Source organism: Agelaius phoeniceus, chromosome 4, assembly GCF_051311805.1.
Source record: "Agelaius phoeniceus isolate bAgePho1 chromosome 4, bAgePho1.hap1, whole genome shotgun sequence".
Classification (NCBI taxonomy): Eukaryota; Metazoa; Chordata; class Aves; order Passeriformes; family Icteridae; genus Agelaius; species Agelaius phoeniceus.
The window spans coordinates 49249174-49272694 of record NC_135268.1 but is presented as its reverse complement, the minus strand read 5'-3'; the positions used below and the strand labels follow the sequence as shown (position 1 = coordinate 49272694).

The 23521-nt window shown below is 38.0% G+C and overlaps 1 protein-coding gene across 3 annotated transcripts in view; it reads right to left on the bottom strand.

The window, feature by feature from the left end:
* Nucleotides 1-21862, bottom strand: part of GABRA2 (gamma-aminobutyric acid type A receptor subunit alpha2) — a 65340-nt gene extending 43478 nt beyond the window's left edge. Inside the window, exons 1-3 of one of the 3 annotated variants that reach the window (XM_077177569.1) lie at nucleotides 21727-21862; nucleotides 20598-20686; nucleotides 17934-18049 (exon numbers count right to left, since the gene is read on the bottom strand). In XM_077177569.1, coding sequence (XP_077033684.1) covers nucleotides 17934-18049; nucleotides 20598-20668 — 187 coding nt within the window. In that variant the 5' untranslated portion in view covers nucleotides 20669-20686; nucleotides 21727-21862. Of the gene's footprint in view, nucleotides 1-17933; nucleotides 18050-20597; nucleotides 20687-20784; nucleotides 21294-21314; nucleotides 21379-21726 lie in introns of those variants that run through there. The other 2 variants (XM_077177567.1, XM_077177568.1) reach the window with 2 other exon arrangements.
* Between the last annotated feature and the right edge of the window lie 1659 nt (nucleotides 21863-23521).

Here is a 23521-nt window from a genome sequence, read left to right as displayed (position 1 = left end):
GACAAACATTATTTTAAATGTAGAATTAATAGTGCCTGTGAGAACACTGCAAGACTGTAACTGAAAGGCTGCTAAAGCATGCAGAAAAAAAAAAAAGAAGCAAAAATAAAATACTGCTCTTTAAATAAGTATGTCAACAACAAAAAACAGGAGGTCAAGTTGCAGTGCTATGGGAAATTTAACTGAGGATTTCTGAGTTTTTGTGGAAATGCTGTCAAAAGCTTGATGTTAATTTAATTATTTTTCTATAAAAAATTATTTATCTGGAATTGACATTGTTCTGACATTGTAATATGGTCTCCAGGGGCATGCTTGGCAATGTTGCCCAAAGGCCTTGAAAATGTCATTCATAATACAAGTCAGAAATTGCACAGGTGAAACAGCCAGGGTCTTAATCCATCAAACACTGTTCCAACTCAACATGCTGCCTTTATCTGACAAGCTCCTTAGTGTGTCTGTTGACAGCTCAAGACACTGACTGGCTGGCAGGGAATGGGGGTCAGAGGAGGTCATGCAACACAGAGCTGTAACAGCAGCAAAATCTGTGGGAACACAGATATTTCAAAATCATGTTCTGCCATTTCTTTATTTTTGGTTTAGGTGGTTTATGCAACAATTTTATTTATCCAACTTCGGCATCTTCATTCATTATCCACTATTAAATTACAACAGTCTCAAAGCCACTTATGCCCTACATAAAACCACTTCCAATTTATAAGCTGAAGTCATCGGTGAGAAGAAAAAATCCATTTCTCCCCTTAACATTAGCACTTCACTTCCAAAGGCCACACTTTATTCATGAACTATCAGCAAGAAAATTTCTTCATATGGGCCACGATTGTCTTTCAAATCTCCCTCTCTAACAAAGCTTATGTAGAATAAGCTTACCAGTTTAACTTCTGGAGCTTCTAGCATAATACTACTAAGTATTGTATTAACAGCTGCACTCTTGATTCACATTGGTGTAAATAAGACCAGAATCAGACACTGTACTTAATTTCTCATGGTGTTGATGGAACAAGAATATATTCTAGAGAAAAAGTATGGAGGAAGAGACAGGAGTTGAAAGCCAGTAGCCTGAGACCCCAACTGACTTACCTCTGAAGAGCTGATTTCTATTAGCAAATATTATATCGATTATTAAATTAATGACAGCTCCATATAAAGTCTATCAGGGGCCCTCCAAAGGCCTATTCAGAACTTAAAAATTCAGCAGCCCTGTAAAGCAGTACCATAAATACTATTATGTCATTTACACTAACAGAATACTTGGGCTGCATATAAGCCTACTCTTTTATTTCAGCAAAGCAGTATTCATTATTCTGAAATAATTAAAACTTGTTCAAAATGACAAGAATTTGCTATAAGACAATAATTCAGTTAAACATTAGTGTTTCTTTAGAGATGAGTAAGACTTTTTGACCATCAGAAAAACACACTAACCTGGAAAAAAGAATTTAGCTTAGCTGTCAACACCCTTCTCTACTGTAGCAAAAAATATGACTTGTGAAAACATTCTCAGATATGTTTTTAGCTAAACTAACAGCTTTTTTAGGTGTAGGTTACCCACAAAATGTGCACAGAATGATATGTAGGCACATCTGAAACACAAATAATGTGATATTATAATCAGTATTTACTCTTTGTGCTGTATGTAGAAGATGCTGGTTTGAACTACCTAAGCACCATTACCAGATATCAAATTAAAAAACAAAAAAATTCTGTGCTGAGAGAAAATTTACTCATTACAAAGATAATTTTCACATGTATATAACAAATTTGAGGCTTAACTCTCAGTGAAAAAGAAGAGTGCAGATCACACACACAAACGTTATATTTACTACATTTTCTTCTCTCTCTCCCAAGTGACCTTTAATTTGCAAACCTTATTATTTCAGATCACAAATTTAAATTTCCAAAGGGTCCTGTGAATGAAGAACTTTGGATATAAGTGATATTTGAGGTGCAGTTTTAACTTTATTTTATGCTTTCTCTACAAACTTGAGAAAGTTGCTCAAGGATAGCACTAAAGACTGATTTTGGTGCTCAATTATCTCTTAAAGTACATTGGACAAGCTGCACAAAGTTATTTAAGCTCCAAGCTTCCATTTAAATCAATCAAAGTTAATCTGAATGTCTCTGTGATCCAGATCATAATGACTAAGTTTTGTGCTTATATTTGTCTGAATCCCCTTTATTCCTAAATTTCTGTCTAACATTGTCAGTACCTAAAATTCCCCGGCTGCTTATATTTCCACCTTAAGGCAAAAATATCCCAATGCTGCCAAGCAGCCTAAAGAATTGGCTCTCAACCAAGTCCCAACGAGTTCCTCAAACTATAAATAATTACAAATTTACTGAGCCAGAAAGATTTTGAGAGAGAAAGCAAGAAAACAAGGAAGAGACTGATTCCACAGCCTAGCAGTACTCATGGGATAGAGCAGACTTAAATTGAAGCCTCTGCTCAAGATCTAATTATTTACACAAAGCAGAATAATTCCTTCCAAAGACTGAGGAAGTATGCTGTGTCTTAGAAAATTCACCTTTGTGGTCAAGACAGAACCTGACACACAGTAACTGAGTTCATGTCTTTTCTTTAAATTAGAGCATGCACTTGACAAGAGCTGCTCTCTATTTTAGAAGTTTCCATTAAACCCGACCATCAGCTTCTCTCATGGCTCTTTTCAGGAAAGGAGGAATGACATGAGAGGGAACACCCCTGTGAATAGATGAAAAGGAGACTAGTAAAGTTTTCACACCCAAACTTGGTTGTTTCACATGTGTTAGTAAGGAAAGGCTTCAGCTGCTTGCTCCTCTTCAGCATTTTTAATTACTTAGCTTGACAGATTTCTACTCAGTTTATCAACTTTAAGAGCCACATTTGTAGACAGTTATGCCAACACCATCTCTGAGATGTGCCAACATGCCCAGCTTTTCTCATGTTCCACATAGGATGCCCAGCTGTTGGAAGCAATGAATTCCACTGTATGTGGGCTCCAGGAGATGTGGGAACTGACAAACTTAAGCCCTCAGTCTTGTGGGGCCAACTGGCCAAAGACCGTGAATGCCTCTATGCCTCTAAAGGGCAGCAGGAAAAAAGAGATCTGAGTCCATGTTCTGACACATATGTAGCTATTTTATACAAATAAATAAGTAAAACATCTCCAGTGGAAGAAGCCACTTTTTCAGGATGATCAAAAACCCCGTGTCTACATAAAAGGTTTGGAAAGTGGGAAATATGGATTTAGATCCCTTTTCCAAATCAGGCCTTATGAGTAACTAAGATGTTTAATCTAGAATGTACTTCATCCCTGATGAGAAGGGTGCTGTACTGACTGGTGCAGCTCATATCACATTGGGCCAATCAACCATCCAGTGTCTAGCCTGAATCCTGACACTACTTTAACATGAAAGAGATTTCAAACAACCCAAAAGTGCATAACTTAATTGGTTCTTTGCACTGGGAAAAGAAGATATTTACTCTCACTCATTACTGTTGAACTTCATAGACTTTTGTCGCCTCCGGCAACATTTTGACAATCTCAGAGGTATTGACTGCCAAGTGATTAAGGAAGCAATTAACTATCTAGACAGCTTTTTGGATTTTTTCCCTATCATTTTAATAGAGTATTCCTCCAATTTACAGGTTCATTGTAAAGGTATTAATACAATATGGATGCTTTGGTTGTATAAACACTTGTAAAAGCTGGATAATTGTTAACATTAGTGTTGACCGTTAAAAAGGGAGAGACAAAATTTTGAAAAGTAAATTAAATCATTGGGAAGAGCAATCTAAACACATGGGCATAAACTTGTTCCCATAAGACTACCATGAAATCCACCAAATCTCCCTTTCTTCCCTTTTCATTACATCCTCACATACCATGAAGGCAAAAAAATAAAAATAAAAAAATAAAAATAAAAATAAAAATAAAAATAAAAATAAAAATAAAAATAAAAATAAAAATAAAAATAACTTAAAAGCATGCAGCTCTAAAGTAAACTACCAGTGTGAGAAATTTTTAGTTAAAGTTGCACAAAATGTTCAAAAGAAACATGAAATTGAAAATATAGTTGAGTTTGGCTGGAAGAAATGTGGTCTTGCTGAAACAGATTACTTAAATGTTGAAGTTAGAGGAATTTAGCAAACACACAACACATTTGGCAGCAAACCAAAACCACATGTCACACAAATGAAAACTAAAACATCAGCACTAAATCTGGTCCCTTTAGACACTACAGCTTCCATCAGGATGAGAAGTGTTTATAATTACCAGGCTGAGTAATAAATATGACTGCTGCATTGTTTAGATCAACTGGATGAGCATGATGGAGCTAAAATGAACCAGACTGCCCCAACACTGTCTAAAGAATGAGACAGAGGAAGACAAAAAGAGCACTCAAACGAGTCTGGAAGGGAGCAGACTTTGATAAAGTAGAGCAGTAATTATTTGAACTGACCTGAATTGGTGTCATCACACAAGTAGGGAGGGCAAAGTTATTACTCGCATGAGACCATATTTCTGTCTACTCTGCTTGGAGATTTGTGCTACTAGAGAGAAAATCATAACATGTAGGTAAGGCAGAAAAACTCCCAAAATTATTCCAGATTGCAGAAACTTATACTCAGAGGTCTTTATCTCTCTTCTTTTTTTTTAAATGTTTGAATTTTATGACCTCAGTACCTAAAGTCATGGAACACCTTGGCAAATTCTGCTGCTTTACACTTCTAGGCTAATTTCAGGTTTAATCTCTGTGCTATATTCCAAGTCATAGCATTTATAAATCATCCCATTTGATACACTCACTCTGATGGTCCCTCCTGCATTTCAAACCACATCTACCCCTAACAGCAGTATCATTTTTAAAAAGTAGCAGCTTCCAGTTTCTCTTTGCAGTTATAATGCAGCCAAATCTGGATTTCTTAACAAGTGATTTTATTGTATAGTGGCTATTGGCTCTTCAAAAACTTCATTTTTTGTGGTCATTAGCTTATTTGCTTGCCCATCACTTACATAGGCCCAGCTGCTCTTCTAACCAAGATCACTCATTCTAGATTTTATCCAAATTAGATTTCAGAAGCCACTTTGGTTCACATATATATATATTAAATATGCAACATGTCAACTTGCCAGTGAAAGTACAAAGCTATGAAAGGATGCTGTCCTTCAGGACCTTCCCACATTCTAAACATTTTAAAAAACCCTAAATTCTTATTATTTCCTGGAAGAACATCATAAGTCCACTTCAAGCACCTATAAAATGGCCACAGAATTCAGTGGAATGTCCAGGAAACATAGACATACATAGATATACATATGCATATGATATACACAGAGCATTTCATTCTTTGTCTATACTACTATTTCTAAGCTAAAACAGACACTGTCACAGTGCTTATTAGCCGTGTTAATTATTTAAGGAGGAATTTGGGTTGCATGCCAGAGCCCAGTGAAGTCAGTGAAAAAGTCTTTGCCCAGTGACTACCAGCTTCAGCAGAAGCCTTTGGATTATGTCTGTATCCGTGGTCAGCCACAGCAAAAAAGTTGCCACCCTGGAGCTGAGAGAAACTGTGATGAAGCTCTGGGAAGGATTGTCTTGCTTGTTCTGTGGCAAGCACTCACATCACCAGAAGCTGGCATCTTCCCAAAATTTGCTGCTCTCAGAACAAAGTATGAAACTCACATGTTCCAAAGTCCCAAATGCTGATGATGTCCTCTAGAGATCAACAGACATAAGGAAGCATTGAAAATGAAGATACTTTCAGACAGATTAATTTTAATGTCTGTGCTTAGTGTCTGGGTATTATAGTCCTGGATTGTATAGTCATTAAAAATGGAGCTGCAGCTCTTTTATCTTTTGCTAGCCTTGTACTTTGCATTCAAGCATGACAGCAACCAATGGTAGAAAGAGGTAGTGCCTTTATTTAATAGAGCTGCATATTAGTGGGCACTTTTAATGCATCTTTTTGCAGCAGGATCCTCAAATATATTTTTCATATGTAATGCTGTATGAAATTCTATAATAGTATTTCAGAAGACTGTGATACACTATCCAAAAAAAAAAAATTAGAGAGTGTTCTAATCCTCCTATCGACTAGGCAGCAGTTCCTATTTCAAGCTAGGTAAAATAACTATGAAGGACAGGAAATTAATGTTTATCCAGACTACTCTATATTCTCAAAAAAGCTAGCCAGATGAATTACTAAAATCAGCTAGAGGTTGTGTGCATGTTAACACCCTAAATACCTAGCATGCTTAAGCACACGTAGACACACACTTTCCTCACACATTCCTGAGCATCACAGCTGCTGAAACACAGGGAAGGAAGGAGTAGAGTTATGGTTTCAAGACACAGCAAAAATCAGACTGGATGCCAAGCTGTCTTTAATTTTTTTATTAACATTTTTTGCCTGGCAGGACAACTCAGATGATGGTCATGGGTAATACCCTTCCTGCTAAACAGGAGTCCTGACAAACGACGAGTTCATGGCTTGATCCAACAGAGAATCATTTTAATACTTCAGCAAGCATCTCCCAAATAAGCAAAAAGTACTGGCATGGACAACAATGAAGCAATTTTTAACTCTCATTTTAACATGTTACAGAGTTGTCATTTATTCTTCGATTATCCAGTTAATACTAAAAAAGGTCTTAGTGTGTACAAGAAGTGTACTGTGGCACTCAAAAGTCCCACAGCTGAGTCACTAGAATGTCTCCAAGCTACTTACAGATAACAGTGTTTCCCTGAATCTCCTCTAAAACATACTCCCAGGATACTCCCAGAGCTTGGATTAAGCAGCCTCAAATTTGCCTTTTATTTTTGCCTATGACAAGAGAATTTGCCTCTGGCTTTCCATGGAACTTTGAGAATCCACTAGGTTTCTATATGTGGAAAGACTATATATTTGGGACCGGAATCTGCTTGTAATATTAAATTAACAGGTTGGATTTTCTACAGGCATAAATTAAAAAAGAGGGTGTTTTTTTTTTTTTAATTTGAAACAATGCCTAATATGAGTTTAATCAGAACCCAGTTCCTTAAAGTGCATATTGTTCTAAGCAGAAATATTTGTGAAAATGCAGGTAATATCTACTGCAGATATTATTTTAAAACAGTCAATTACTTTAAAATAGCATTATCATGCAGTAGCAAACCAGATTATCTATTCTTTAAGAATTCTCTGACAGCTTTTAGCACCGAGACGATGAAAAGGGATTATTAAAAATGTGACCATTTCCTTATCTCAAGTAACAGGCATTTACATTTCTCCTTTCTCATCTTTACTTACTTATTTATTTATTTATTCATTTATTTTCCCAGGTGGAAGTCTCTTCCCTTTTCCTTTCAGAAACTGCATGAGATGATGCAGTACCAAATTCACATTTAAAGATCTGGTAAAAAGAAGTTTACTTTTTGATTCTCACTTAAAACTATTGACACAAACAAGTCCATGAAATGCTATGGAATGCCTTAGGATGTCAGAGTGGTTATATAAACACAGCATTGCATTTATGACTAAAACCTTTGGTTTTCTCATTTATATACACCACAATACAACTCTCTTCAGCTGCTTCTCATTCAGTGAGCCTTTAAATTATTATTTCAAATAGTGAGAATAAACAGGCATCTACAGTAGCCTTTAGACTGTCACTCAGAATGACACATCTAGAACATTATGCTGGTGTATTAAGGGTAGGAATTGTCCCTTGAACCCATCTCTAAATTCCTGAATATAAACACAGACTTCCTCACCTGTTCCATTCCTTTTCTGCTCTCTGGTGTTGTGCTGAGAGGCTTACACACTTGCAAGAATGGAAATAATAATAATAATAATAATAATAATAATAATAATAATAATAATAATAATAATTCCCAATTTCCTGATGGAAGTCTGAGGAACCTATTGTCTTAGAACAACTAAGAATGGATACAAGAAAGAAAAAGGAGGGAATGTGTTGGAAGACAATTATCTCTTTTGGATGAATCAGCACCAAGCAATTGAGACAAACAAAGAAGAACTATCAACATTCAGGGCAATCATTCAGTCAGAACATACATTGCCTTCATGTCATCTTGGTATTTAAGAGATGGACAGATGCAATTTTTTAAATTAAAACAGAAGAAGGTGCTAAATGAAGATAGGTGACTCCAGGGAACTACTTTCACACCAAATATCATAAATGCAAGCAGTCTTGAAAATTTTACAGCATACACCACTTTTTAAATTGATTTCTATTGAACCATATGTGAAGGTCAGTGGTCCATAGTACTGAATTTTATCTTCAGTCAACTCTATTAGTTATAACACTACCAGATTATAAAATACTTAATTTATAGTCTGTAAAAAAACATAGATTAAGCAGATGGAACATGGGACACCCAGGTTTTCTCAAACAAATTGCAGGTAAGGACATGTGATCTCTACTGGTTCAACAAAAAAAATGCATGGGGAGGACCAAATATGCATGTATATACATTAAAAAATGAATGCAGTTTGGCCAGACTAGATCCAATCTCTGCAGCTGCACAACTTCACTGCAGTGTTCAATGTTCTCTGATGCACAATAATCCCAGGTAAGAGGGGAATTGATTTACATTTCTTTCACAGTGTTAAATGCTCTAATTATTAAATAGCCCTCAACATATGGCAAGGAATTATGGAATGTAAATCAGGAGCCATGTGCTACACAGTAATCACGTAAATGGTTCCCAAATAGCAATACCACTTCTGGAAGATTAGCAGAATCATACTTTTGTGATTTACATTTCCACAAACTAGTGGTGAAATACTCTGCATGATAAAGCAAACTATTAATTGGGTGACAGTGGTAAACAAAATTTATTTTAGCTTGTGATTAATTTCATTGTAGCATTAACATGTAAAAAAACAGATATAAAAATGTGTTTAAAGATTAATATTGGCATATTAAAGTCCTTTGATTCTTATAATTATTAGACTTTTGACAGTAAAAAAATTTATTAGACTTTTGACAGTATTAATTCAAAATCTTCTGCTGCTGCTTTAATTTAGCAGTTTGGTGAATAGTACAGCAACACATCCTCTATACCTGTTTCTTGAGATGGATGACTCATTGTTGAACAACTCTAATATCAGAAATTTAAATGCATGCATATACCATAATGATAACATTTCTTATCTATTCTACTTTCAAGTTTCCAAAGGATATTTGAAAAAACGATCATTCAGCTGTTTAAATCTGCCAAGTTTTTTAAAAGTTGTCAATGGTTAGTATGACAATTTAATCTTGTTTCACTCATCATCTCTTTTGTTCTGCCCTCCTTCCCTTTCCCATATTTATTGCTCATAGTGGTTTTTCACCTTGGCTTGTATTATGCTAATGCTAGGTTGTTGAAAAAGAGCTTTTTTTTCTACTTCATATATGTTATTTGGAGTATTTAGAAGCTACTTTTAGATATTAATTGTAGCCATGAATACTGACAATTAAAAAAGACCAAAATACTGGGAAAAAAAATAAAAGCATGTGCTGTTTTTATATATAGACAATTACAAGGTCCTCCTCTATGATCCTTTCTGATGAAATACCTCTATCTCTCTCTCCACACTATTAATTCTAAAAATTGGATGCACTAGATTGTGCATTGAAAAGGTTATTCTAAAAGACAGTCACGAAATGGTAGCATTGCAAGAAAACAGAAACAGGAATATGCAGTCAGGAGAACTGCCAGAAGCAACAGATCTGTCTCAGACCAGTCAACAGCACCAGAGAACTGTGCTGGCACAAAAGGAAAACCATTTTATCTGTGGGTAAAGGATAATCTTTGCTTTCTACCCACAGAGGAGCCTGTCTTCACATCATTTCAACCTCCTCCATCCAGTTCCACTGGATAAGAAATCTTTCAGGTACAGCTGGATGTCAGCAGCTGTACATCGACATGGCAGGTCTCACCTGGACTTGGCTAACTCTATATTTAGATGGAATTAGATAAATTCATCAAATTTTGGTCAAAAAAGACAGTTGGGCATTTTTTATAAGAATAGACAAAATAGACAGGTATTTAGAAAAGAAAAAGGCAATATAAAAACAGAAGAATGAAACAGGAGGAGCCTTGGAAGGTACCTTGGGACACTTCAGAAGGGTAGTGATTAGAGGTTCCTGGATGCTTCCTGAGGAGGTGTTGATCTCCAGGATGCACAGTGTTGTGCAGCTTTTCACTTCCCTGTACACTGCTGAAGTAAACTGAAAAGGATTTGATGAAATACAGTGCCTGTCCTTTAAAATACTGTCTTTTCACATATTTAACCCTTTTCAGGACTTCAGCATAAGGTGATCGTAGGAAAAATGTGGCTAAGACTATAAACAAGGATATTTCCTCTTCATTTTTGCAGATCCTGTCTACCCAAAATCTTATATTTTTCAGTGGGGTCTTCATGAATAATAAGCTCAAGAGTTATACAACACTGTGCATCCTGCTGTTCTGAAGCAGTTTAAACCTTTCATTTACACAGACTTTTTCCTTCAGCTATATCTTCAAGATCTAATATACTAAATTCTTTTTACCTTTTCCAAGTAAGATGGAAAGCTGCAGCCATTATTTCAATGTCTTGCTGGCTGTCAGTTAAAGAATCTTAGAACAACTAAGTTTAAAAAGAACCTTTGGAAGGTCCAAAGCAGAGCAATCTCTGAAAACACAGCAAGTTACCCAAGTCATATTCTGTCAAATTGTGAGGGTCTCCACAAAGATGGAAACTCCACAACAACTCTGAGCAGCCATTATCTCTGTATCTGTTGAAAATCATCAGCATTGGCATAATAGTTATGAGTTATATTATAACTATAACAGTTATGAGTTTGCCTAGTAAAACTAAGGAGGGGATGAAAATAATTCTTTTTTTGGTCCTTTTAGATTATGTCTCATAAAGACACAGTATTGTTACACTGTTTTGCCACAATCAGGCCTTAAATGTAGTAGGAGCCCATTCTGCTATGCAGAATGAATGTCTCATGGCAGTTTTTTCTTTATAGGTGCTAAAATACGGAAGATATATTGAAATGTATATTTACCATTACAGGGCTCAAGAACAAAGGTTACGAAAACCACAGTCTTTTCTACACAAAGAAGTTGAAGGAGTTATACATGCCCATTTAATCCCAAGTTTTTAGTTTTCATTGAAAATAAAATGTCAAAACTTGCCAGTTAATTGTCTTGAAAGTTATGCTTCACTATTTGCTTAAATATTGGTTGTTGTCACACAAGTAGAAATCAACATCACTAAATAGTGATGTCAGTCATACCACAGAGATATAATTGCCATTTTTCCTTAAATCAAACATCTTCCAAGATCCACTTTTTCACCTTTATGGAGGGCAGTGTATTCCAAATTTTTGTCTGCATCCTATGCATCTAAACCCAAAATGTCAAAGACCATCAATGCTTTTATAATAGATAACATAATAATTGATTTAATAGCTCTTCACCAAAATTTTCAGAATATCTTTAGATAATTATAAAACTGAACAAGAGATCTCTATAGCTTCCTTCTTACATTCTTAATTAGCACTCTTTTTTTGGTATATCTTACTTAAGAAAATATTTGAAATGTAATTCTCTGTGTGTCTCCTATAAAAAGAATATACAAAACTGAGTACTCCATGGGTGCATCACAGCCGTAAACATGAAAGGATTTCCCTGATATTCTTTATAAGTGTAACCTAGAATAGTATTAATTTTGTATTATACAATCTCTTCATTTCTACAGATTGAATAATAATTTTTTTTCATTGTAAGTAACATATACATTGATTACTACATTTTACATTAACTTTTTGATTGGTTAAAATCCACTAGTAAAAACCCATGAAATCCATAAAAATACCCAAAGTTATCCTGGATGAATTTCTAATGTGCTTAAATATTTCAGAAAATGTTTTAGAGTTGGATTATTTAAATAATAATTATATTTCCAATTCAGGTAGCTTTATGCGAATTGTATCATTACACAAGGGTAATAAAAACTTTGGAACTATGATATTGCATTCCTTTGGTACTTAGCTATTTAAACTAGTCAGCCTGAATGAGTAGTTGTATGTTTGAGACAGAAAAAAAAATCATTGCAAGATTTAACAAGATAAAAGGCCTTAATGAAAGCAATCAACAGTAGAATACCTTGGATACCAGCAAGACCACTGCTTCTCAACCCTTTCCTAAATAACCCAGAATAACTGCATCACAGATAAAAAGTGATGGTTTTGATTTCTTTGTCTATCAAATCTGACTGAAAAAAAATGTAAGCACCCCATTAGTCTGATTTACAATGAGCACCAATGAGCTCCAGAGAAATCTGCAGTATCTGCTTTCACAGCTTCCTTGCAGATAAGACAAAAGTAAGCAAAGCTCTAATTCAGCATTGGTGTCGTCAGCAGTAATTCTAGCATTAGAAGCAAATGCTGATGCTTTGCCAGGAGAGAAAAAAAAAGTACTAAATATACATGTTCAGTGAACTGGGAGAGCTTCCCAGACTAGCTCCTCTATGGGCACATATAACTACTGTACAGTACCTATATTTCTGTTAACTCATCTGAGGCAGAGCATTTGACTCTTTAGGATGGTGCTGTTGAGGCCCAGAGTTGGGTTCAATGATCCTTGTGGGTCCCTTCCAAATCAGCTTATTTTGTGATTCTGTGACTTTTTTGCTTTGCATTGTGCAACACTTTCCCCAACTGCAGTACTCTGCACAGCTGTAGCATCAATTTTATTTTTATGTCTTCACTGTTGATTTGTTCACAGACTTCAATAAATAAATAACCAAATAACCTCTGTCTAGTTACTCAGCCCTACCCTGTACTAGACAATTTTTCTGATTTGTTCTTAAGTATCAAAGAGGTTTCTGTAGGTTTTTTATCCTTCCACTTTCCTAATGAATCATTCCCTGGAATGCTTATAGCTACTGAGTTAGTTCTGTTCTTGCATCTTAGCACTGTCTGCATGCCCTGGATAAGTTATTAATGAGATGTTCATATCCTGTTCTCTATTGCTTCTCCATTTTTTACAAGGAATGCTTTTTGCCAATATACATTATCCACAGCTCTAACATAAGTTTCTCACTGACTCCTCTGAAAGCACCATTATGGCCAGATATTCCATGTGTCCCTTCCAGGTATGCCCAAAAGAGAAGCATACATACAGTAGTTTATCCCTTTGTGTCCCAGCATAGCTACAAGGACAGTGGGCTTTTAGAAGATGCAAGTGCTGCTCTGAATTGCTCTGGACTAGCACTGGCAGAGAGATATTACCATTTCCAAAATATTAACCTGGATCAAAGAAAGCCTAAGGAAGCAACCAGAATTGAGATGGGGAGCTGCACTTTTCCCCTTTAAAAACAGTAGTGGAAGATTTCTAGTAGTGCTCTGCAGAAAAAAAAGAACCTTCCTTTATGATACTCTGAATTTGCATTAAGCATGTTTGGGGCTGACAAACACCACTAGGTTTGGCTAGGGGACTAGCCAAATGAGGGTCCCCAGGCTAGGGACTGCTATAGCTACAAACTCTTCCGAAGCTCATTAAAAACTCTGAACCACAGTGATATATAAATACAGTGCCCTAAATTCAACATATTTCAGATTATCAGCATATGACCATGGCTGTGTTTCCTGGCAACTGAAAACCTCCAGCTATTTGATAAACACACACACACACACACAAACACACACACACATATATATGGATACAGCTCTCCTGATCCGGGCAGGAGACAAAGGTAATATGTGAAAAAATGAGTTTCCCTTGTGCTCATATTGGTGAGCACATCACAAAACTTTTAATCACCAAGTCTGATATTCTACACCATTATACTGATTCTATGCAATGAAAGATCCAGTTCTCCAAAGATGAAAGATCACACACAGCAAGTGCTCATTGCTGACCATCTCTCTGATAGCAATAGTCAGAAAGAATTCCCCTCAATTCTTTTCAGTTTTTCTGTTCAACTGATTTACAAAATGTTGGGAAAAAAGAGGATTTGGTCCGTCTGTGTGAGAAATGCAATGCAGATGCTTGCTTAAAGCAATCAGGACATTTGAAAGCAGAGATGGTTCCTTCAAAACAGATTCACAGTGCATTTAATTTTTACCTACCTACTGTCTTATCTTCCTCTTTTTTTAACAACCATCATTCAACTCTTTGGTTACAATAAGAACACCAATCCTGAAGCTGATGAGACTGACCACAGTTTGCAAAAGGATCCTGACATTTCCATAGATCTTTTCAATATCAATATGGCACTTGAAACTTTAGGCTATGAAGTCCAGTCTTCTGCCCTTGTAACTTCCCTTTTCTTTTGCTTTGTTGTTTGTTTCTTTTCTCCAACATTTAAGTTTTCTATTCAGTTCTGTTTTATAAGTTTCTGAGAGTAGAAAAGACAGAAGTTCTTTAGCTGTGGGAAAGGCTAATTTCAGATGTGAGAAAGTAAAGAAGGCTGAATAACTTATGGAGATAGTCACATTACTGAAGTACCCAGCATGATCATGTCTGTTCATGGGGCAGAGGAGAGCAGACAGATAATTCAATCACTTACAGATATTTTGGTTCCTTGCTTAGTTTTAGTGCCCATTAATGTGTGTATTTGCTTTTCTACTTGCTAATAAAAAGCAAAAGATTTATGAAAAAATGTTAGCCTAAGTGTATTGCCAACATTACAGCAAATAAAAAGAAGAAAATACCTTCATTACTTGTAGAAAGTCATAAACAATGAAGGTCTGTATGAGTTGCCATTTGCATGGCTATATTTCATATAAATTAATGCTAATGATACAGGAAAATTTGGTTTGAAGTCAAACTTGTAATTTATTTTGTTGACTAAACAGAAATGGCATGGAATGTTTGGGTAAAATGGTTCACTTCAGAGCTGAAAGTACAGTCAAGAGTGTTCCAGCTGCAATCCTGTGCTTAGCATAAAATGAGTACAGAGAAAATATTATCTCCCCTCAAATAAACCCATGCTCATCCCTATCAATACAGCAGGCTGGGGTATATAGCTAAGTCATATGAGATGTCTCTGGCTTCAGGAGATGGTGCAGTGTCATCTTCCCCCTGCCCACACCCATTTTGCAGGTCATTTCATCATTGTAGTGTTCATACATCACTCAAAGATCCCAGCTGCTAAGATAGCCAATAACCAACAGCCAAAACCTCTTTATCTGACTGAGGTGTACCACCAGTAAAAGTTAAACCTTCCTCAACAGCTTATAGAAAATAGTACTCTGCTTTGAATTGCATCAGTAAAGCATCAAGTTACATACTGTCAGTAGTCAGACTGTGTCCCAGCAAAATTAATTACAAATTTATCCCTTAATTCAAGAACAACCTCCAAATCAGACATTTATTTAGCTGAATTTAATATACAGACTTTCAAGAAGCCTGTACATTTCCCTTTTGTTGGTCAATAACTAGATAAAATGGTAATATCAACCCAAAATATTTCATTACTAAAGGAGCAGTTTTTTACAATGAGCTAAATTCTTGCTGCAAGACATCTCTGAAAATGTCTTTCACAGCAAGTGAAAGTGGGCTGATGAACAGCTCTTGCTTTCAGACAACTTCAGAAGGATCTCAGACCCTGGACTATTTCTGTTGTAGCATGTTAGGCCAGATTGTGATCCCAGTCATAGCAGTGATATGTGCACGACAATGCAAACTGCTATGCCAAAGTAAACATTCTGCTGCATTCAAATGAGCTATTTCAGATTCATATAAAGGGAAGTGAAAAACAACTGAGACTAGGTATCTTAAATTAATGATGTGTGGCATGGTCAAAATGCAGTAATCTCTTGCAAAAACACTTCTAGAAATTCCCAGGCTTACTAGGCACATACTGTTAAAAAACAGAAGGTTAATTATTTCCACATCTCTTTTCAGACTACAGGTCAGTATAGAAAAAGGAATAAACTGCTAGAAAATTCCTGAAATATGAAGCTAAATAATTACTAAGCACTATGTACAAAAGCCTTGTTTGGTATGCTTTGTATCATGAATTATCACAACTGCCATTTACAAGTGTTCTTTAAAACTGTAAGAATCCATCCATCCACAACTGAAGTATTCTTGAGGATTAAGATTAATGTGTCATGAATCTCCACGGTTTAATATGCATGACACAGTTTCATTTCACACATATTCTGCATGGGTTGATTGCCATGTATACCAATATCAAACAGATGTTAATTCTTTAATTTTTTGTTCTCAGAGTATGTTTTAATTATCTATGAGGTTTCATAAAGAAAAAGAGGGAGGTTATTTTGAAGCAAATTTAGTGAAAAATAGAAAAATCCATTAGGTCTGTATTTCATGTTCTCAAAAATATTATTTCAATATGAAAAAAAATGCTTGATATGCAAAGGAACTGCAGACTGCTCTCATTAAATGGCTCATTCCTTGTAAGCAAGAAAACTTTAACTATTTTTCTAATAAAATGCATTATTTTTAAAGCCCTGTCAATTCAACATGAGTTTGGTGATATGAAATGTTTCTGCAAGTCATTGTATGTTTACACTATGCCTAAATTCTTAAATTTGAGTATATTGCAAAGAAATCAAAACTCCACGTAAAAAATTACTATATAAATTCTGGCATCAACGGTACTATAGGTCCCCTGTATCATCCAAATTAAGAAATCTTTGAATATAAAATATTTCACAAGCCTTCACTGTACAGAGGCCAGAAATGGAAATGAAAATACATCCTAGTTTAAAAGCAATGCATAATGAGAAATCTGTTTCAGTCAGCGTCAGCTCCCACTTTCTGCTGTGTCAGATTTAAGCCACAATTCCCCAGGACCAGAACAGCAACAGAGCCACAGGTCAGGATGGAATAGTGTTGGATAAAAACTCTGAGCTTTAACTAATGCCTAATTTGATCAGAGCTGTTATTGTAATTTCCATGGAAGTTGGAGTGTGTCTCTAGCTTTGGGCCTGATCTTCCTGAAATCAACAGGAACAGGAATGGCTCCCAAGGATTTTGTACTGGAATTAGCTTCACCAAGCTGAAACAGTCTCCAGGTTGAAAATTACAATTACCAAAACCGTTACAAATAATAATAATGGCAGTAGAAGTGTATATTTGAATCATACATGTCAATGTTAGATAGTATAAACACAGATGAACAATAGTAGTAGACAAAACATTGTCAAAACTGAGATATTCAGCCCCTCCCTATGTCATAGATATTTTTCTGTACACAGTAATATTTTCAACACCACGAAAATTATTTAAATTTCTTGCCAACGTAACACATACTGACAAAAGATGGCATACAGCTTTAAAATCAAAATGTGAACTGACATTTTGAAAAATAACTGACAGTCATGGCACAAGAGTGCAGTGACCTCTGTCCTCCAATATTCTCTTTTTCTCTATTTTTTTTCCAAATGCTCAAATAAGTGCAAGGTGCCCAGAAATTAAATGTATATTACCAGTGACACCCCAATTCCAAAGGGTTCAAAATCACAACATTTTCACTGAACTTACTGGGCCAAGGAACAAATCTCAAATGTGGAATTTATATGCATCGCACAAAACACTTGTGCAGATTTCTGAAAACATACACCTATCAGATTGCAGGGAATTAAGCCTGGATTCCTTGTTCAACCAAAATTCCCTGACTGGAATAACAGCTTTAGATGTTATTTTTGTTCACATTCTGTTTTACTATGTTAAAACACCAGATTTTTTTCTTTTTACTTAAGATAAATGTGTGAAAATGCCTTCTTTCCATTCATAGATGTTATCTTCCTCAAACTTCAAATGATTCATCTGGGTGAATGTAGTTATAAATAATTTATCAAGATGCATACCAGTTGTTAGGGGAAAAAAAACCCCGAAGGAAGAATATCACTGCATAAAATCTGAACATTAAAATTGATTTTTTAAAATCAATCTTTAATTGGTTGTATTACCTCCTAATCCAGGTCTCAGGCGATTATCATAACCATCCAGAAGTCTGTCTAGAATTCTTGTAAAGATGGTGATGTTATTCTTAGCTTCGTCTTCCAGGGAGTCAGCCAGCACCGATCTAAATGGATATTTTACATTTTAGAAGGTGCTAAGTATGTTTTAACATACACTCAACATGCATTTTTTTCAGACAGGCCATTACTTGCTGCATTCCAACAGGAAAGGTGTATTTAACAGTATGCAAATACAGAATTTCTATATAACAAGTTCAGACATATAAGGGTCAACAGAATACTACTTAAAATATTCAGGAAGTCATTTTCAAGTAGTCTGTACTTCTATGCATCATTGCATTACTGTGAGTGCTGCTTCCAGCTCCCCAAACATCGTTAGTGGAGGCTGCGCTGGTGCAAAACCCTAGAAGAGCCTCCCAGGCTTTGGTGGCATGTCACTCCTGGGCTGATAACCCGGGTTCCCATGCACAAACCCATCTCCTTCTAGCTCTGTTATCTGTCCTCACTTAGGCATACTCTATCTCTGGATAAATCCTGTGGATTTGCCTCCACCCAATGGTCATGTAATGTACATGACCAGAAGAACTAACATGAGGGAAAACTCCAGCGATCATGCTCAGGGAGTCCTCTGACGCCAGCAGTTGGTGGGAGGGAACACCAGTGCTGACTAGCAAGCTGCAGGGTAGCTGTGGACAGCCTTCATCTTTCTAAAATGCTATTTTGTCATAAAACGCACTGTCTGATACTCCATCAGATGCAGACAAACCTTATAAATGTTGGATGGAAAAAGGAAGCATAAATGAAGTGTCAAGAAGAATCTGTAGAACACTGATGGCTTCAAAGTTCCCCAATAAAGAAAGAGACATTACAGCCTTTATGGATCAAATCTCAGTGGGACATGCTATAGGGGCTGGAATATGAACCTGCTGCCCAGCCAGCCGTGGTGCCCCACAGTCCTCTGGAACCTGGGCACCCAGACCAACAGGGTTTGTGCCAGGGAAGCCCTGACACACAGAAAGCCTTACACATGCAAATGTTACCGTGCCAACAATTTTAAGCACCATGCATGTGAAATACATGAGCTCATCAGTCTTAACTACTTAAAACCAGCACATTGGTATCAAGGAAGTAAAGCATCATATGCTACGCACATTACCATTTATATCTTTTTCAGCTACCTAAATTTTTAACCCTAAATGTTTGAGTATTAATCATCTTGAAATGAAGATATTCTGAATGCCAAAACAGCAAGCATGTTTCCTCCTCCTCCAAACCAAAAGTAGGTTTGGGTGATATTTTCGCTAAAGCAAGCTATAAAAGGATTAAAGACAAGGCTGTATGTTGGTCCCAGCTCAATGCCATAAAGAAGTATTTAAATGTAAATCATTGCAGTCTGTGCTTTCCATCATATAAACCATAGAATCGACCCAAATCAGATAATTTGTAAAGAACCCATGAAAATGCCATGTGTGATTTTACTCATGTGTCAGTTTTTTCTTAGTTGCAATAACCGGATGGTTCCTTTTCGGTTTGTAAAATGTATCGTTGTACTCATGGACTACCAGAGTACGTCTCTGCCATTTTTAAGCTTCTTTTTGAGATACAACAGTTTTTGAACTCAAGATTCCACTAAAAATATTAGATCAATATAATTACATCAAATTAGGGTCGAATCCTGCAAACTTTACTCAGGCATAAAGTCTTTAATAACGCTTATAGTCTCTTTGACGTCAGTAAGATTACTCACTTGAGTAGGGTTTGCAGGATCTGGCCCACTGTGACTCAACTAATACTGCACCATAGTTAGGTATAAAGTGAAATAGAAAATATAGTTTCAGAAAATATTTTGTTCACTGGGAAACAAACAAAAATATTGGAGACATGTTAAATCATAGGAAACTTGCATTATATAGCATGCAATCTTTACCATATTAGGACAAGACCTACTGCAGCCACAACCAAAGCAAGTAAATCAAAGTTACAAACTACAATTAATTATTGTGTTTAGGGACTGTGAGCAACACAAAAGTGTAATGTAATAAAAATTACTTGCTCTCGTGCTGTCACTTTAGAAATTGAGAACTTTACACAGCATAAGAAAAGTTGATTAATAAATGATGCTATTGTTTTATTATATGTGATTGTGAAGTTGTATGCTATCTCCACCTAGAGGTTTAAGGCTTAAGCATCATTTTGAATTCTATTATGTTTGACCAAAAAAAAAAATCAAGGGAAAAAAAAAAGGCATGGCCATATTAATAAATATACGAGCATTATTTTAAGGACAGTGATTTGCAGTAAGACTTCATAAAAATCTATTTCTCCCTTTTGTATGGTACAGAATCACAGTCATGCAGTAACTCAAGTCTTTAAGATCCAAAAAAGCATTTAAAGAAATTGTTATTTTAATGGTGGAATAAAGCATCAATTCACAAACCGTTTAAGGACAAGACATCAGGCTTTTATGGTCCTTAAACTACATTCTACTGCATTTGCTCTCTAAACTATGTAATACTGCATTCAAACAGCTAAGAAAGATTTTTTTATTACGTTACTACATACTGTACTTTTATAACCCCTCACACAAGCTTACCCTTAGCAGATTGTAACATACACGTTCGCACTGAACAACGAAACTAAATATCCTCTCACCTCGTTGGTAGCCACACCAATAAAACGAGAAGAACCAACTGCATCTCGGAGAGTGCCAGCTTCTTCTTCATCGCTGCTCTTTGCAAAACCTAACGGTGCAAGAAAAACACAAACCCACTCTCAGCCACAGTCAGTCTCCGCCAAGCAGTGCTTTCAACTTAAACCCGAGGAAAATATGTCACTTCACTGGAGAAAGGAAACCACTGGATTTCCGCAGCACTTTTCGGTACTAGCAACTTATTGTATCTCCATCTTTCCCAACGATCCTGCTCTGTGCAAGGAGGCAATGTATGATCAGAAGTGGCATGTGAGCCGGCGCATCAGATGCTTTCCTGTTCCGTGATGTGAAAGCCCCGAGACGAAAAGGAACAAAAAATAAAAACCGTATGTATGGGAGGATGGGGGTTTAACCACCCCTCGCCTCACTACGGCACACCGCAGCCGGGGGGGCGGGGGGGCGGGCGGGAGGCAGAGTCATGCCATTCGCCGGGGCTCGGTGCGGGGACCGACCGCGGGCGAGCCGCCCCCCGCCGCCGCCGAGCGCCCAGCACGTTTGACAGCTGCTCGGCAGAGCACCGGCGGCCGCCGCCGGGGAGCGCAAGGGGCGCGGGGCGGCGGCGGGGGCAGCCCCCGCAGGCAGAGAAGTTGCGGAGCGCAGCAGAGCCCCCGACACGGGCGGGCGCTGCCGCCGCAGCTGCGGACCCCCGGGGACCCTACCTGGGAGCAGCGGGCGGGCGGGCGGCCGAGGCGGGGAGGGAGGGGAGAGGGAGGGAGGGAAGCAGGGAGGGAGGGGAGGCGGGTGCCGCCGGCGAGCGGGGCAGGCGGTGGCGGGGAGCGCGGGGCGGCGGCGGCGGCGGGCGCGGCCGGGACCGAGCGGGGACCGAGCGGCGGGCGCGCGCGCGCGTGCCCGCTCCTGCCGGGGCGCGGGGCTGCCCCGGGGGCCGTCACGGGGCCGCGCCCGCCGCCCCCGCGGCCCGGCCCGCGCGGGACACGGGGGGCGCGGGGTCCCCGCCGAGGGGCAGCGGCACCGGCCCGGGGCGGCTTCCGCGGCCTCGGAGCCCGGAGCGGGCGGGCGCGGCAGCGTTGCCGGTGCGCGAACGAGAAACGGGGCGAAAAGCGGTCCCCGGACCGGTACAAGACATTTTCCGTAGCCCTCCCTCCTCAGCCTCTCAGTCGCCTCCGGTCAAGCGCGCGTTCGGCGGGGCACAGCCGCGGCAGCCGCGCCGCGCTGCCCCGGACTGCGGCGGGAGCGGGGAGCCGCCAGCCCCGGCTCCCAGCCCGCTGCCGGCTGCCTCATTAACATTCCCTTCCCCGCTTGCCCACTGGCACAGTCTAATTGGAATGCAGAGAGAAGAAAAGTCTATCATTTAATGTGAGCTCAGGATGAAGGCAGACAAGGAAACAAACCTCGCTTGTATTTTTTTCCTTTTTTTTCCGCCTCAAATTGCATTACTTTCTGTTGTATTGTCTTTTAAAGCACGCTGCCCTCCTTTCGTATATGCAATCCTTCTCTGGTAGTAACTGGATCGCTGCTGGGATTCGTTCCCATTGATTTCAGGTTTTCCAGTACAAGTAGAACAGGACAGGCTTAATAATTAAAGATAAGGGTTTATATTTAGTGTACCCTCATTTTGCATTGTTAACTCGGAAATAATTAAATAACGCTTGCAATAATATTTCAGCCCTTTTTTTGCATTTTAAACCAATCCTTATCTATCTCCATTCCTTTCAATCTAACTGCCCAAAGCACCATCTCAATTATCCCCTCTTAATGTCACTGGCTCGCTTATTGTGTTTAACTGAAATTATTCTGATGAAGTTTGGTCCTGAATCAATACCAGTCCCAACATGAACATGTACAATAGGATGCACAGACATGGAAGGGGTCGGGGGGAGGGGGGGGCAAGGAGGGAGGGGAGGGAAATAGGAGAGAAAGAGACGTAGGAAAAAAATAAGAAAAAAATTCTTAGGCTACCTATTGAATTGGGGTGTTCCTGCTTCCTAATTGTTGCAGTTTGCAATTGGTGGTGTCCTTGTTTCCTTCTCCTTTCATGGTTTAATGACTCCACAGTAGAAGATGAGAAACAGAAGAAGGAAGAAATAAACTTGGGCAATCAAGACAATTTGCTCCTTCCAACTTAGAGATATTTTGTAAATTGGAGTAAGACTGAGAAGAGAGAGGGAATAAGCTGAATGTCTTTGCTTTAGAATAACCTGTAAAATGACAGCCCAAACTATGAAAAATTACAAAGATTAGAACACGGGAGCAAAAGCTGAAATCTGAAAAACTCTCTTTCAGCAACCATCTAACCCTGGCTGTGTCTAAGACACAAGGCCCTCATCTCTCCCTGTACAGATGTGAAAATGTGCTCTGTTCACTGTCAGTTAGGTATCCATGGTGGATCCAAAATCTTCTTTGGATCTGCCTGTAAGTCCCAGATATTAGGAATTAACAACTGATACTAGATGCAGAATCAACCCTCATACTAAAGAAAACTAGTTTTAGCTACTTGTCCTAAGAAAAAGTGACTTCACAGATATCAAAATTGAGGGAGAAAAAGAATCACTGAAAGTAAAGTCTTCAGGATTTATTCTTATATGAAACACATTATGTAATCCAAGCAGAATGATTTTTTTTCCTCAGGTATTCATGCCATTCTTTTTCAAAACACACTTCCAGTAATAATAATACTGAAGCTATAATCTAATTTTCATATGTAAGTTGCAACAAAAAATTTTAAAAAACAGATTCATTAAGGAGAGCAGTCACAGTGGCTCCTTGTTGCTGTGATAGCACATTGTCACTCCTCAAAGGCCACACAGGGTAGGTATTTATGCTGAGCTTGTGCTCATAGACTTTCCCAAGGAAAACGTGCTAGTTTATAGGCTCTAATCACAATTACCCATGGTGCTCTTTGAGATTT